General features: G+C 37.3%; 2 protein-coding genes across 4 annotated transcripts; one reads left to right on the top strand and one right to left on the bottom strand.

Moving 5' to 3' along the window:
• The first annotated feature begins 101 nt into the window (after positions 1–101).
• Positions 102–2674, top strand: LOC113758602 (putative pentatricopeptide repeat-containing protein At3g18840). Its single transcript, XM_027301383.1, has one exon. The coding sequence runs from the start codon at positions 102–104 to the stop codon at positions 2148–2150; it is 2049 nt and encodes a 682-aa protein (XP_027157184.1). The 3' UTR covers positions 2151–2674.
• On the bottom strand, positions 2663–7947 carry LOC113761392 (pseudouridine kinase). 3 transcript variants are annotated; one of them, XM_027304356.1, is made up of 9 exons: positions 7828–7947; positions 7539–7664; positions 6958–7060; positions 6437–6484; positions 5485–5582; positions 5253–5367; positions 4577–4659; positions 3621–4179; positions 2663–3082 (listed from the first exon to the last, which is right to left on the bottom strand). In XM_027304356.1, the coding sequence occupies exons 1-9, from the start codon at positions 7897–7899 to the stop codon at positions 3024–3026; spliced, it is 1263 nt and encodes a 420-aa protein (XP_027160157.1). In that variant the 5' UTR covers positions 7900–7947; the 3' UTR covers positions 2663–3023. The 3 variants fall into 3 exon arrangements, with proteins under 3 accessions (XP_027160157.1, XP_027160156.1, XP_027160158.1); XM_027304355.1 differs by lacking the exon at positions 2663–3082 and adding an exon at positions 3234–3414; XM_027304357.1 differs by lacking the exons at positions 2663–3082; positions 7828–7947 and adding exons at positions 3234–3414; positions 7378–7467 and having other exon boundaries at positions 7539–7622.
• Between the last annotated feature and the right edge of the window lie 9675 nt (positions 7948–17622).

Below are 17622 nucleotides of genomic sequence, written 5' to 3'. Positions count from 1 at the left end.
GGGATCATCATTTTTATATTGACGTAAAAGATGTGCTGCGAACTGATTAAGTCCGGCGCGGCCATGCGCGGGGGAAAGTAAGGGAACATTAAAATGCCTACATGTCGTTGGCGAGGTCACTCAAGGACGGACTTCAATTTCACGCCCAAGTTATAAAATCTGGGTTTACACCGACTGTTTTTACCAGCAACCAATTGATTCACTTGTACTCCAAAAATGGCCTTATCCGGGAAGCTTATAGGCTGTTTGATGAAATGCCTGAACGAAACGTTTATTCTTGGAATACTGTTATAAATGCTTATATAAAAGCCCAGAACTTGTCAAATGCGCAAAATCTTTTCGACGCCGTCCCGGAAAAAGATTCTGTTACATACAATTCCCTAATATCTGGCTATGCAAATAGGGATGGTTTTGAGGATCGCGCTGTCAGATTATTTCTTCAAATGCAAAATGACTGCGATGGCGTTCGAAGGGATGAGTTTACTCTGACTACAATGTTAAATTTGACGGCCAAGTTAAGCGCTTTGTCATGGGGCCAGCAACTTCATTCTTTCATGTTGAAGACAGCTAATGATTTGAGTGGGTTTGCTGTCAGCTCTCTCATTGACATGTACTCGAAATCTGGGAGCTTTCCTGATGCTTGGACGGTGTTTGAGAGAGGCAGTTCCTCGGCGGTTGACTTGGTTTCAAAGAATGCAATGGTGGCGGCTTGTTGTAGAGAAGGCAAATTGGATTTGGCACAGAATCTTTTCTGGAGTAAGCACGAGATGAATGACAATGTATCGTGGAATACGATGATTGCAGGGTTTGCCCAGAATGGGCAGGAGGAGAAGGCAATTGAAATGTTTAAATGCATGGCGGTGGAGGGATTTAGCTGGAATGAACACTCATTCGCCAGTGTTTTGAGCGCTTTTTCCAGCCTCAAGGCTTTAAAGATGGGGAAGGAAATTCACTCTTGGGTTTTAAAAAAAGGGATTGATTCGAATCCATTCATAAGTAGTGGGATTGTTGATCTTTACAGCAAGTGTGGAAATATGAACTATGCAGAATTTGTTTATTTAAAGATGAAGGTTGAGAACTCCTTCGCTGTTACATCTATGATTGTAGGATACGCAGCAGAAGGTAACATGGCAGAAGCTAGGAGGCTTTTTGATTCGTTAGCAGACAAGAATTCTGTTGTCTGGACTGCTATGATATCCGGCTATGTGAAAACCCAGCAATCAGATGATGCTTTTGAGCTTTTCAGGCAATTCATGGAAAGGGATGTAAGAGATTACGATGCTTTACTATTTATCAATGTACTTGGTGCCTGCACGACACAGGCCATTGTGGATCCTGGAAAGCAAATTCATGCGTACATAATGAAAGTTGGAATTGAAATTGATGAGAAAGTAGTCACTGCCGTGGTTGATATGTATTGTAAGTGTGGGAGCATAGGGTTTGCGGAAAGAATATTTCAAAATTTGGCCTCCAGAGACCTTATCCTTCACAATGTGATGATAGCTGGATATGCTCACCACGGGTATGAATACGAAGCACTCCAGCTTTTTGAGGAGATGGTAAAGAGAGGGCTTCAACCTGATGCAGTGACTTTTGTTGCAATTCTATCTGCCTGCCGCCACAGTGGTTTAGTTGAAGTGGGTGAAAATTATTTCTCTTCCATGACTGAAGATTACTCGATACTACCAGAAAGGGACCATTATGCCTGCATGATTGACTTGTACGGAAGGGCTAATCAACTTGAAAAGGCTACAGTATTCATGGATAAAATTCCAATGGAACTAGATGCTATAATTCTGGGCACATTCATAAATGCCTGCAAAATGAATAGAAACGTGAAGCTTGCGAATGATGCGGAGGAGAAGCTACTGAAAATTGAAGGAGACAATGGGGCTCGATATGTGCAATTGGCTGGTGTATATGCCTCAGAAGGAAGATGGGACGAGATGGGGAGAATAATGAAGAAGATGAGAGGGAAAGAACTCAGGAAGCATGCTGGTTGTAGTTGGCTGCAAGTTGGTAATAGACGTCATACTTTTATCTCCAATGACAGGTCTCATTCGGAAACAGAGGCTGTGCATGCCATGTTAGACTGCTTGATTCAGGAACTCGAGGCCAGTATCCACGAGGAGGAAGAGCTCAGCCAGTAATCTATCTGAATGCCAACGTGCTGCAACGGCCGTGTACGATCTGCCCAGATGTGAGCAGGTTATAAGTGGGTAAAGAGATTCGAGGTGCCCTTCTATGGAATGTGGATCACCACTAATGCATGAGATGAATTAAACATCTATTAGCATCGCATGGGTGCTACTGGTGGAAGAAGGTTTTTGTTCTTGACCTCCGATTTTTTTTTTTTTTTTAATTATTAGGACAGCGCAACAGATGATAATATACCATCATGTTGGACTCCAAACCTCACGACATTGAATTAGCTTCGAAGCATTGAACGCTGGAGACAGATGCCGCGCGTATTCTAGACGCAGATAAAAGCAGTTGATATGCTTGGATGAGGAAGGCTGGACTAAAGTCACCAAACACGGAAGTTTGTGTTCCAGCAGACTTTCGGCTACCCCAAAATGAGGCAGCTAGAGGCCATTTTTCTGCACCCCTCTTTTAACATGTAATTGGTCCGCTAAACCCTGTGACTTAATCAGATAGGAAATTTCTGAATAAATAACCCCAGCATTGAACATTTCAACTGAGGACCGATGAGATGCATCACATGCAATCAGAAGTTTACGGATGGGATACATCCTGTTAATCAGGAGAAATTTATGAATTTGGTAATAAATACAAATGGGATACAATTGCTCAATGAGTGTATAAATACACTGAGAACACGAGAAGAGGAAAATGTACCCATTCTTGAGTTTTACAGTGTTTATAATATTGGGGTAAATAACTCGCTCCCTTCTGAACTGCATATCCTTCGACCCGCTTGAGTTCATTTTCTGTTTAATCAGTGACAGAGAATAAATTCTGCACCTGCAGCTATTTACACCACAACTGGATTATGATGTAACTCACAACGTTGATGGGCAGAACACAGGTCTGGCACCAAAATACGCCAATCTCGCATCATCTGGAGGAAAAATGGAAATCAGAATCAAATTCATGAAGAGAGCTTTTTCCTCACCAAAAGATTCAAGGCCAAAGATTAAAATCTAACCCCCCAAAAAAAAAAGAACAGAAAGCTACTCAAAATACTACAGACAGCAATAGATATAGGCATTCATACATGTGCAGCTGCCAGCCCAAAATCTTTTGCAAGTTTTCAACATTGATATCTTGAGGACCACAAGGAAGCAGTAACTATTAGATAGGATTCATCAACCACCAGTGCCATTCAGATACAGTATGAAAAGTTAATGTTCTGTTCAATTCTCTGCGCTATTGGACCTAGGGAAATGAAGGCTGTTTCCGGGGACAGGGAAGCGTGGCAAGATGACCAAAAAAAGAGGTTAATTCATTAGTTGGTGCTTGCCATCAACCATATCAGAAGAAAACTGACTTTGGCCATGACAAATATCATGAAGTGCCAGTCAGTTAATACAAATACAATCAAATACTCCATGTTCCCTCCAACCTCAATGAAACTGAAGAAAATTTAAGATATCTACCTGCAATATTGGTCAAACAATGCTTTGCAGGTACATTGCTATCTGCCTCAACAGCAGCTTTTGCAGACGCAATACCAACAGCCACACTTTGCATGACATCTAAACCAGCACATAATGACGCTATTGTTCCACCAACCAAACAGTCTCCAGCACCAGTAAGCCTCACCACAGATGCAGAAAGTGCTGGAAAATGTAAGGCATAGAAGCTTCCTTTGGACCTTGTAACATTCAGAATCCCATTGCGGTGGCAACTTGAATTTACAATTTCATACAATTGTCTGCTGAAAGAATGAGATTTTACATCCCTAAAGTTGAGACTGTCAAATTCATGCTTTTCACTAGAGCACAAGAATACCCCATCTGATCCAAGAGTTACAACTATGACTTTAATACCTTTCTCTAGCAAAACCTGAATTGCAGGCCTAAGCATTTGAAACAATGATCTCACTGAAAGCTTGATATGGATATCCTCCCTCTTGATTGGGGAAAATACATCAGCTGAAGACAGAGCATTTGCCATGGCTATTAGCTCATCTTCATTAGGTGAAGCAAAACTCACCTGTGAAATTCCAACAGATATCTCTTACTGGCATGCAACTGGTGAAAATCATACAATTGATAACATAAACTTACTGCTTTTCTATTTTAAAATATAATTTAAGATTTCTCATACTAAAATCTTAAGTTTTATCTATCTCCAAGATCTATAGAATGAAGTTTAAAAACATAGGAGCCACACAAATTCTTGTTTCTAACAGAATAATCTTTTTCATGTCTCTGTTTTCCTTTAAGGATCAACAGCAACACAAACCAATCATATTGTGGTTTACCATGACAGGTGATTGTTTATTTAATCAAGTATAAACCGATTCAAACACCAGCATGAGATAAATTTTAGAAAAATTGCAGGCTTATCTCTAATTCAGTGACATAAGGCAGAGTATCTCAGAACTCACATACTTGGCAACTGAAGCAATTCGTTTGGATTTTGCAACCGATACAGGCTCAAACCACACTGGAGTTTTGGATTCTGCTGCCACTGTGAAAAAGTTATAAAAATTCCTACGTGAACAAGTAAAACAATGAAAATTGGGAAAAGAGGCAATTAGTGATTGCAAACTTTGCTTTTCATGAATTAAATACCTTTCAGGAGAAAAAGTAACAGAAACTACTTGCTTAACGAGTATGAAACTGAAAAGTGGAAAGTTGGATAGATCAGTAAGAGCTGCTTAGTTATCCACCATCCATCCATCCATCCATCCATCCAATGGACTTCAAATGGACACTTGAACTCCGGACTGCACAACTTGGTGCCTACTTCTAAGCATGCTTTGATAACCTGGCTTTTAGTGTAACACACGTTTTGCATTTTTGTGTGCAATCTCTCTTCTTATTTAACAGAAAATGGAAAACTTAAGCTCTTCCCTTCTCCCTACCCTTGTTGGCTTCCATTCCATGTATAACTATGTTACTCTCTTTCATTTAGTGAATGCTTATTTACAAGCAAGGAAACAAGTCATGCTACCGTATAATCACCCTAAAAAGGGCAGGTTCCTCTCTCCAACCCAAATCACCACTAGCCAAACAACCACACTAGTGCATTAAAATGCAATGATGGAAACAGAGACTTACATTGACAAGCTGCTTCCAAAGTTGGAGAACTTAAGTTTGCATCAACCATCAATACTGGAGAAGAACGTATTTTCCAACTGAACTTCCAAACCCATTCAGGAGTGAGAAATTTCTCCTGTTTTGACATATCGAACAAACTTCTAAAGAGTAGGCTTTTTTTTTCTTTGAAAGAAAGAGTCGACATTTTTTTTAACCATGAAATTTAGCTATTTTAATTTTTTACAGAACTCACAATTGCATCCACACTAGCAACAGCAGCAGCCAACTCTCCTTTACCATCAAAGATGTTGCACACAACAGCTGTCTCAATATCTTGATGCCTTTGGATGCCTAAAAATCAGTTGCGAAAGTCAGATTCACAGGACAGGACCATCTTTCTAACTATTAAGTTCTTATTAACCCACATACAAGAAAAGAATAAGCACAATCACAAGTATGAAATCTACATCTGAAAGCATGGACAAAAAATAGATTATTTCTACTTGTTGCAAAGTTAAAATGCCCTCCCGTTACTATTAATAAGGGCTTCCAGCTATGGCATGACTAGTGAATGAATCACCAAAACGTTCAACAAAACATAAAAGCAGTCAAAGGCAGCATCTTATATGGACACATGTAATTGATCTAAGTAGCAAGATTCACCCAATTTTCCAAACCAATCTTTCTTTCAAAAGTTTAATTAGTCCTTACAAGTAATAAACATTCCAACTTCCTATTGAAAATGGCAGGCAGATTCAGAAATATTATAGAGGCAAAGCAGCCAAAAGGAACATGCTGTTGTATCCAAGACAAATAGGTCAAACTACTTCATGGTTGAAGTGCTCTCTGAGAGGCCAAAAAAAAAAAATGTATAAATTCAAAGGAGCTTTCCCACACACATCATAAACGGGTTTAGCTTTGGTCGTTTCTTCAGTATCAGTGCCAAAATAGGAACAAGAAGGAGGATGGAAATGGCACTCTTAGAAGAGTATGGAATTTTCCCTCTCGTATTTGTTGGAGAAAAAGGAGCAGATGAATGCCAATGTTCTTCAGGGTGAAATAATGGGACTAGAAGTAAAGGTTTAACTTCTCACTGGTGGTGGGATCAGTTTCTCTATCTAAATCCCTCCAGATATTGTTCTATCAGAAGCAGAGATAACCATTGCAAAAGAAATATTATAGATCAGAAGCATAAAGGACCCTACCTTCTGTGGATAATTCAGCTGATTTCCATTGTTCCAACAGCAAATTTCCTATTAACAAGAGCAAAACTTTTGTCATTTGCAACGGAAGAAGAATGAATCCCGGCTAATTGTTAACTCCACTATAATTAGGAAATGCATTTCCACTCATGCATTAAAGAATGACATATTCCAGTAAATTCATAGTGCAAAAAGGCATATCTCAAGTAGACCCGGAGGTAGACACAGAGATTAGTGCCAATACCGAACAGAAGAATAAAATTTGCATAGAGAAACAATTGAATCAAATGCACAACTTGATTGATGAGTTTGTCATTGTAGACATGCTCGTCATGCTGTCTCATGTTTAAGTGTCTAGACTTTAAAAATCCAGGAACTGAGCAGCACTATAACTTTTAGTCAGAGAAGAACAACAAATTATGCACGAAACTGCATTGATGCAATTCTGACAGTGATTGACAAGAGGTGGATCACAAAGAGAGGTAATGCGAATTCCAATAAGGAATACCACCCAGGACTTATACCTGCCATGTCAAGTCCAACAGCACTTATCATATAGGGCTTTGTTCCAAGCTTGGACATGCACTCAGCAACATTCCTTGCTACACCACCTAATGCATAAAGGACCTGGATGACGAATATCAGATATTGTAAAGTCGTAAATATGGGAGAATTGTCAATAACAGGAGAACTCTGGTCCAACTCGGTATCATCGGGGAAAATATAGGTGAATGCTGAAAAAGCGGCTATAAAAGATGAAGAGATATGACAATGACGCAAAACCACATTAGACAATATTTGATTGCGTTTCAGAAGTTGAAAACTACCCAAAAAAAAAAAATTCAAAAACCTAACTTGGCTGTTGTAGAGCACGATACCGCTTCAGAACTCAACAAACAGACATTCCAATAAACTTAATGTCATCTTTACAAGTATTGATATACCAGCAGTGAAGACAATAACATGCTACTCCTCCAATCAGTGAAGACAATAACATCGCCAGCAGCCTCTCAAACGGAATTTGAAGAAGAGAACTACAATCACAAAACTAAAATAAAAAAACACAGGTAAATTTGGATAGAAATAGAAAGGACATTATTCATACCTTTCCGGGGGTAGTAGTCCTGGGTTTGGCAGGTACAGAAGGGGTGGCATTTATGTCCAACACCATACCACCTATCACTACTGCCTCTCCCTCCCCATCCTTCACCTCCCCCTTTGCAGCCAAATCCTGGAAGAACTATTATATTGTAATACGAACGCGCAAGACAAAGCCAAGACTGGCAGCAGTCGTGGTTCAAGATTTTGCTTACTTCCATCAAACAACAAAGTCATCCGATTTCATGTTCTCATGAAAAAGAGAGGAAAAAAAAAAGAATATCAAGAAAGCTTACTGATTTAAGAAGACCCCGGCGAGCAGGTTCTGATTGCTGATGAGAAATACGCTGAAAATTGTTACCCTCCATTTACGATTTCTCCACTACTACTGATGCAGCCTCGCGGCAATATTGACTGAAAGAGTGACTGGGCTTAGAGCCTTGGACCCATCGAGAAAACAGAAGTATACGTGGCAGATGTGTTGGGCCCAATTGACTCCAGATGTCGGCCGCAGGCTTGCTTCATATGACTCAAAGAGTGGCTCGACTTGGAGCATTAAGAAAACGAACCATCCGTGGCAGATCTATTGGGCCCAAATTACTCCAGAAGTTAATATCTGGGCTTTAAAAGCCGTCATCTGCAACTTTCAGCACAGGAAGGTCGGGTTTTTTTCCGGGCCTCCCAAAAAAAAAAAAAAGAGAAATACTTAGAGAGAAGTACAGGGTTTTTTTTTTGGGGGGGGGGGGGGGGTACGCATTTCTCTAGGGTACTAATTATAATTATGCATTTATTTTTTTTCTTTATTTTTCACCGTTTGGTTGTGGAGTATCATTCCCTTGTTCCATGGTAGCTGGATTTGTCTAAACTCGCGATTCTAATGTCCAAGCCCAAAGGGTTGCATAAATGATATTTCCATAGCTCGTAATTTAATGCCAGAGCAATTTTGTTGTGGAATGACAAAATGTATCTTCCAATTGTCAAAAGAAGATTTCTCTAATTCATGCCAGCAAAGGGGAAACTTATTTTTAAAAGAATATTGCTCAACGTAGTTGCGTGCATCAAGTACTTGTGCCGAGGTCGTGGGCATCATAATTTTTCCCCGAGGCAACAAATAGTCTGGTGCATAAAAGCCACTTGGGAGACATCAAGACTATTGAGCAGTGACTACTCGGGACGTGAGCTCATAGCATGAAATAGAATTGGACTTTTTAATGACTAGGTACTTGACTATGGCAAACCGTGAATGAAAACATGGATCGATTTAACAATCACGTAGTTAATAGTCTGCGGTCCCTTTTAGTATAATTAACATCTAGCAAGTTGTGTTTAAAAAAATTCATGCTCTACTTTAGGGTCATTGTTAATCTTCATATAAAATCATAAGACACATTGAAATTATGAAAGAGGGCTTATTTACGTTGTAATCGCGGATTATTATTTGATTTCAAAGATCCCTCTGTCTCTCTTCCGAAAGTTTGCTCACTCTCCTCCTCAAACTTACCTGTGCGCGTGTTGTCAATTCGCCCGACAAAGAATTGGGATTTAGTTTCATATTTAGGGTATGTAAATCTCATACTTAACTTTAGTAGTGTTGTTCCGGAGAAAGCAAGGTTTAGTTGGAAATGTAATATCCTATTTGGTAGTTGGTAATATGTCATGGAAACAAGTTTGATTGATATTTGGTTGGAAATAAAATATTCATGAAACTAAATATATTTAGAATCTTACCATGAGAATTAACAAAAATGGAATGACCACATTCATTCATTCATTCATTCAATTCAATGTTATGGCCAGTGTTTAGTAGTAAGGCTAGGTTCATTTGCTTGCCTGACCAATATGGCTAGACAATATTAGACCTACGGTGCTCCAGTCCACTGGGACAAGGTCCAAAATTGTTAAGCTGGCGACTGAATGGAGAAGAATTAGAAAAAGCCGTATGGTCTTCTGTCCCACTCCTAAGTACTAATCCAAACGATTCTGTGGTCTAGTCTACGCCCAAAGTAGTTGCCACTTGGCACTATTGAGGAGTCGTCTTTGACTCTCAGGGTGCCCTAATTCTACTTCAGATATGCATCCAGGCTTTTACCCAGAAAAAAAAAAGGATGAAAAAGAACAAATGCATTTGAGACGGACATTTTGTTAGAAAATAACTAAACCAAGCATTACTATTTATTAGTTAGTCCAGATGCCATTATGTGATTGGTTAATTTTATTGTACAGTGAATTGTGTTCACGAGTTTCATCCCCAATTACTAGTCTTATTAGTAATCAATCAGTAGCGCTTCGGACTGTCAGTGGACGTATTAGTAGAAGGTAGTCGCATAGGGCATCAATGAGCTCGGGTGTCGTCCATGTTTCAGGGTAGTTTCATCAATAGAGAATTAAATTCCTTTGTCTCTTATCAATTTTTTGTGCTTATTTCTGTGGATTCATGTTTGATTATCAATTTGGGTCCATCACATTTGATAGGGAACGTATTTTATAGTTACATAGGTAATTTATAGATGTCTTTTTAACCAGGAATTTTTGTTGTAATCCCAAAGTTGTTTGAGCAAAAGCCCAGACAAAACAGATGAGAAAACCAGGATACGGGACTGTTTAAGTAACTTCAGAAAACCGAAAGAAGAGCTCTACATTTGTGATGTCCGCAGGCCATTTGGTCATTTATTGCCCAGATCAAGAGAACCCAATAAATATCTTGTGTTGTTTGTGTAGGATTCAAAGCTCAGCTAGTAATTAATGACTAGGTTCGCCCCGCCGCGGCCCGGGGGTGCTGTGGTGGTGTTTATGAGTGGAGTTTTCTACGGCAGAAAACAGAAAGCACATTATTAAGTCGCAAAAATTGGTTGTTTTTCCGGTTTCCTTTTGCTTTTGTAAACATGGTTCAAAGACTCGGTCGAGACTGAGATGACTCGACCGAATAGTCACCGGAACGGAGCTTTCTGTTTCGATACCAGGACAACATGACTCCGAAATAATCGATCGTCGAGACGTCTTCGAGATAGATAAAAACGGCCGAATCGTCTCGAATCACTGCGAGTCAAGTTGAATTTTTATTATTTTTGTTAATTTTTTATTATTTATGTTTATCATTTTTTTAATAATTTTTAAAATATTAAATGTTTCAAAAATTTGCGTCTCGTCGAGATCGTGACCAATATGTTGAAACCGATGTGAAATAGTTCGAGCCACGATCGCGTCTTTGAACCATGTTTGTAAATCAGATCAAGTAACAATTAAGTGATGAGACGGTGATCGGAAAATTGTTCAAGAATACAAGAGACGTTGAAGTCCGGTCAGCAAGAATGCAAAGTCTAACTTGACGGAGACCTGACGCGGCCATCCTATTAACAAGAGAATAGGTGCATTATTGTGGCTACGTACGATTGAGCAAATGAAGGGCATCTTGTGACCCTGTCGTCAACCATCAAATCCCCGAAAAGTGAGGCCCATATATCACACTATATGTTATGTTCTTCTTCAATGATCGACTGGCATTCAACAAATAATAATTAAAAGTTGCTTGCCAAAATGCCAGCGGTCATTGTTGAAGGAGACTCGTGCAATTGGGTCAAACTCGATCGATGGATGAATTCAGTCCGAATTCAGATTTTGATGGCACGTGAAGTGGACTATTTTGCAACTTAATATGCAAGTTTTATTTACCTCCTGGAACCCACAGCAGAAACTAGACATGGACGTTTTCTTTTAATACCGTGGTATGAAAGCTACAATGATTAGTACTTCATCTTTTTCTTTTTTCTTTTCACACATGAAACAACCAATAAATTAACATTAACATATGTACGTCATACTCTACTATGCAGTCGGCACTTGCAGAGACTACGGGGCAATTAAATTAGATATATAATGAAGACATTATTGAGTACATGACCCCACGAATTACATTTTTGTGTAAGAAGCTAAAGAATGATATGGATGATGCAAGTCTAATCCTTTGACGACTTGGGACTTAGAATCATGTTGTTATTATTGCCAAAAGAAAAATTATTATATTATTTGCTACAGATCATGCAAGACCTGCAGCAAGGCTGCAGCTAAAATTCATCGTTGCCCAATATTTCTGTTTGGATTGTAAATTATTTGAGATATTTTTACTGTAGCACTTTTTGTGATGTGATATATGTGAGATAAAAAGGCAATTGAAAAGATAAAAAGGTGTGTTGGAAATTGTAATGATGATGTAAGCAAATAAATTTTGGCAAATAATCCTCAATCCAAACAAATATTATAGGCAAAGTGCATATCTATATAGTGTGAGGCAGGGCAACCTTGTGACTATTTGTCCTAATCATCACTGTGTCAATTTCTGTCCCATTTTTTATTATATTGTTATTTCTCCTTCATAAATATCATATTTTAATTTTTTTTTTGTTTCTTTAAGATCCAATAACTATTAACTGAGTAATACATAAAATTTAACGAATTCAAAAAATCAAAATGCATAAAAAATGAGTTTTTTTAATGAATTTTATAAATTTTCTATTATATATTACTTTTTTGAGACTGTTGTATTAATTTTTTTACTTAATTAATAGCTATTGAATCTTAAGGAAACAAAAAAAAAACTGTTTATGAAGGAGAAATAGTAATATAATAAAAAGCGAGACAGAGAGTGAGACAGAAAATCCATTGCGGACTAAAAGATACGTCAAACTTGATTCTCGTAATTAGCACTCGTTCATAATTTAGAAGCTGATCTCACCGGGCTTGAATTTTAAACCTGATGTCCCTGGATTATTCTTCATTGATCATTGACGCTCTAATAGTCACCAAATTGAGCTACATTTTGTCTTCTACCTGACTACATTATCCTTACGTATACCAAACGTACAGGGTGTAAATAATAATATATGCCCACAAACATGCAGTGAAGTGCTCAAGATCAAGCAGGCCGAATCATTAACTCGGGCAAATTCCCTACGCACGTCCTCAGAACTAATCATCAAAATGGTACTGCATATTTGTTAATGCAGAACGGATATACAGTTCATAATTGTCCTTGCAGAACTATAATCTATATGGGGATTGGCCGTTTCCTTTTTCTTTCCCCCCCTCTTTAGATGTCAATTTACAAACGTCCGGATGAATCTTTTGAATTACTACTTCGCATCTTCAAATCCTACAAGAAACCAAGAACGCCGGCCGGCGGCCTAATAATTGTTCTCTTTTACTGTGGTTTATTTTGCCAGTCAAGACTGATGATTTCCACTGGACAGCATTCTCTCTCTGTTACGTTCCCTTTCTTTTTCTGCTGGTGCAAGCAGATGATCCGTTATCCGGCGGCTTTTTTTTCTTTAATTATAATTAAAAGATCCATTTATAAAAAATTACTACTATGTTTGTCCAAACACGGAGGCAAACTTAGCTCACACACCTGTCCAACGGTTGTTGACAATTATTATAGAGGGAAGTTTGGATGAACATGTCTATATATACACATACATAATGTAAGAAAGAATCTTGGGCAGATAATCGTTGAAGTTGGCACAAAGAAGTCATTCCTGTCTCTCTATCTTTAAAAAGTCAGTAGTAAGTAGCGCAAGTATTTTGTTTTTTTTTTTTTTTTCTTGTTTGGAACTTCCGTTTCAAAATTTGGCATCACATGCAGCATACGGAGTCTCTGATGTGTACGTATGAATCGAATGTATTCTCATACGCAAACTCAAACGTCTACCTCCATTAAAGCCAGTCAACAATAGCGTCAAAAAGGCATATATATATATATATATATATATACACATATACACACAAATATTTCCAAAAGGAAGAATAATTTTTTATGATGGTCATCAGCTTAGACTACTATTGCTCACAGTCACATTAACGAGTAAACCTCTGACGTTTCTTGTGTGGACTCCAACTCCTTTAGTCATAGCGAAGAACTGATTGCTTTTATTTATATTACGCCGTTTACACCAAAAAAAAAAAAATAGCGAAGAACTGATGGTCCTTCTTACACTCGCGTTGCTAAATTAGTTGTAAATTTTTTCCTAACGTAGTATTCGTATCTTGCCCGCACTCATAGTCGTTGTACGCTACCTAGATACTAGGGTAGAATATTCTTGGACCACGCGTGCATGCACGCATGTCCAGGAAAATAAATCCAATCAATTGAATTGTATTTCTTTTTTTTTTTTATTGTTTCTTCATTTAGGTATATATATATATATATTGCTCTTTTTTGTCTTTCGTCTCATACCAGCTGAATAAGAAATGGGGCCCCTATTTCCAAAACAAAACCTTAATTTTACCGCAAAAAGAAATAGGGTGGGACGTAAAGATTTCTCATGCTTTGTCATTATGTGATTTTTTAAAATTTATATCAATGTTTAGTGCACCTGTATGGTCTGATAGTAGTTCAATCTCAATTAATTTTTTTTTTATTTCAGTTAGACCTCTTCTTAGACTAAGATACAATAGAATTAGAGTAGATGGTGATAATGAACTTAAAAAAAAAAAAAAAAAGGAAAGAGTGAGAGAGAATTCAACTCTTCAAAAGGAATATACTAGTTGTTGTTTTCCATACATGCGTATGCTCGATCGCAAAAGTAGAAAAGCCAGAATGCCTTTTTTCCTTTGGTGTTGGTAAAAAAGCTAGAAGTCGTGGCCTAGCACATACTCACAAAATCACGTGGACCATATACATAGATGACGAATTTTGTGGAAATTGGAACGTGGGGGTCCACCAATATTGCAAAGCCCATCATTGTTGACTGCAGAAAAGCTTACGCTGGTATCAGTCTGGATTTGGACGGAGCTGAAATGAAATCTGGGCATGAAAATGAAAGACTGAATGGGCCAGCAGTTTGATCGGCTTATGCAGTTGTGCTGTGCTTGCTATGCGTAGCTTTTTTTTTTTTTTTTTTTCAATTGTCACTTGTTTATAGTATATTTACTTCTACTTCTACTCTAAATTATTCTAAAGGATAGGATCCAACTAGGCCTATTGAGAAATTGATGGAAATTGAATCATCATCGAATCAGACGAATACACTACGCACCCTAATGAATTTAAATCACTTAAAGTTGACAAGTCACATACAGTGGTAGGTGGTAAGAGGCAAGGTTTGGATTTTGACCTCCCACCCTACCAAATACTTGGTTTACGTAGCTAATCATTGACAACACGTGTTTGACTTTACTGGAGAAAGAAGGAAAAATATTAGAGGGTTACCATCTTTTTTTTTTTTATAATTTCAAAAACCTCTCCTAAAGTTTTTAACTATTTCATTAGTTGCCTCCAAATTTTAAAAATTACAATAACCTCCCTTGAGATTTATTATCTTGTAACATTTAGATCCAATTAATAATAAAATAGTGATATTAGGAGAGACAAGATAATATGATTCCGCCATTGCCCCTCATTACTATATTGTTTAATTAATCTAATACTAGTCCAAACATTAAAGAAAACACTAGATTTTATTGTTTATCATCAGAGATTAAATTACATGTGGCATCATAAATAGTATATCATTTTATATATTTCACTTAATGTAAGATCGAAATCACTCTTTTTAATCACAAACCCATCGTCAAACATTATCAACAACAAATAATAAAAAAAATGTGTAAACAAAATATTATGAAGAGCGAATTTTAATACCATAAAAATCTCAACAACTAAACTTAATTTATTGACAAGAATATTTATAATGTTAAAGTTTATTCTGTATAATATTTTGATTGCAAATTTTTTGATTATTTTGTTGTTGATCATGTTTGATAATAGGTATGTAACTGAATCGAGTAATTTTGATCTTATATTAAGTGAAAATTATAATATAGCATACTATTTTTTGATACTGTATGTGATTTGATCCATAATGATAAACAACAGATTTTAGTGTTTTTCTTTAATGTGTAGGTTGATATTAAATTAATTAAATTATGTAGTAGATCAAGGGTAATGATGAAATCATATTATTTTTTTAGTATAATATCACGTTTTAAGTATTGATTGGGTCTAAATGTTACGAGATAATTAACCTCAAGAGAGATTAGTGTAATTTTTGAAACCTGAAGGAAGTTAGTGCAATAGTTAGAAACCTTAGGAGAGGTTTCTGAAATTATCCCTTAAATCTTTACATCACATCTTTGTGGTAAACAAATTAGAACAAGTAGGGTAGAGTTTTAGATGATAAGGTTGAGCAATCTATGTCGTGCTTATTTCTGGACCAGACAAATTCTGCAGTAGACCTGCTGGATAAATGAAGCAACAACAGGCGAAGGTGGATAAGCAGCCAAACCAAATATTTGTGGTGCCGACATCTCCACACCAATTTATGGAGCATATATATACATGAAATGACATATTAAAAAATATGTTCTAAGAGTTTATATGGCAAGTGTGTGCGCCTGCATGTTAATGAATACGTAGAGGCGTTCCTGCAACTCCCCTAGTTTGTGATATAGTTCCAATGGTATCACATAAGTATTAAAATTAGAGGTTAAAGTAAAGACAATGAAGGGCTTGAATTTGCTTTTTAAAAAAAAAAAGAAGAAGGGCTTAATTTTTTTTTTTACATTTTTTGGGTTTTACAGGCTACTTCAACACTGCGTCTGAATTTTGATTTCGGTGCTCGACCAGATATTTTTCTTAATATAATGATTTTTTTTAATCATGGGTAATCATTCAGTTTCTCAAATACTTACCGACCATAATTGTCGAGTCACCCTTGGTACTGATGACGAAGTTGGATGCCTTTTGACCATTACCTAACCGGCCAACAACTGCGGTCCGACCAAGGCATAACCTTACTTTGAAAATGCACTTACCCAGACGAATAATACCTTTCATTCACATCAAGAAAGAGCGTTTGTACACAGAGGATAGTATTGACCTCATATTTACACGTATATATTCCTATATTTATTTACACAAACAAAACAAAAAGATTAATCTCAATTCAAGACATACAACTGAGAGGTATGCGGTATACCACACTCGAGAGCAAGGCACCGGTTCTGCTGATGCGAATCTGCCCTCTTAAGTCATAACCGGCTTCTGCATTTTAAGGTTAACGCCGTACATATCGTGGATGGGGCCTCACTCCACACCTTTGATTTCAAACAAGTATATGTCTTTGAATGTGAATGACTCCGGATAAAGGTATAAATAAATTACAAATAAAATATAAATAAAGTGCATTATAGTGTTAAACAAAGTCAAAATCACCATTTTATCCACAAAAGGAGTAAAATGGAACTTGAGAGGCCCCGCATCTAACTCTTTAAGGCTGTGTGCGGTTTCTAAATTACTACTACTGTCTGTGCCAAACTTCATCCTAAATAGTAACTTCGTATCCAAGAAGTGAGTGTCGCATTCTTTTTTTTTGTCTCCCCCCTCCCCCATATAATCGAGTTGAATCGAACTCGAGTATCACCATATTCGAACACAATTCGACATGCAAGAAGGATGCTCAAACTCAAGCGAATAGTATTATTAGAATTCGAACTCGAGATCGATACATTGCTCACAAAACTCGAACACAACTCTATGGGATTCGAGTCAATACGAGCCTTAACAAGCTCGAGTTAGAAAGAATTTGAGATTTCATTTTGTTTGACAAAATTTGAGTGAAAAGACATTATTGACCTTCAAAAATTTCATATGATTTGAAACATTTCATAAATTCAATCACTCTTATGAGCACAAGGATAATTTCATAATTATAATACATTAAAGAATTAAAATTAAAAAACTTGATAAGACTCGACAAGTTTTCAAACCATGCTGTTAGATACCCGAACTCGACTTGTTAGACCTATCAAACTACTTGAACTCGGTCAACTTGAGTCAAAATTGAGTTTTTGACCGAGCAGCTCGGTTCGATTATACACGAGCAGCTCGGTTCGATTGTAGCTCTACCCCTCCTTGCAAGTTGTAACCCTGGCTTTATTGCAAATTTACTTGCTATAGTATGTGCAGATTCATTTGCATGTTGGTGCATTATATCACAAGCAAATGGATACATACATGATTGTGATATGATCTACCTACGGATCAAGTCCATATCAAAATAAAATTCTTATTTTTGACCTATCCCCATGGTAACTTGTCT

The sequence above is a fragment of the Coffea eugenioides genome, chromosome 2 (assembly GCF_003713205.1).
Source record: "Coffea eugenioides isolate CCC68of chromosome 2, Ceug_1.0, whole genome shotgun sequence".
NCBI classification, from domain to species: Eukaryota; Viridiplantae; Streptophyta; class Magnoliopsida; order Gentianales; family Rubiaceae; genus Coffea; species Coffea eugenioides.
This window is presented reverse-complemented; position numbering and strand designations above follow the sequence as displayed.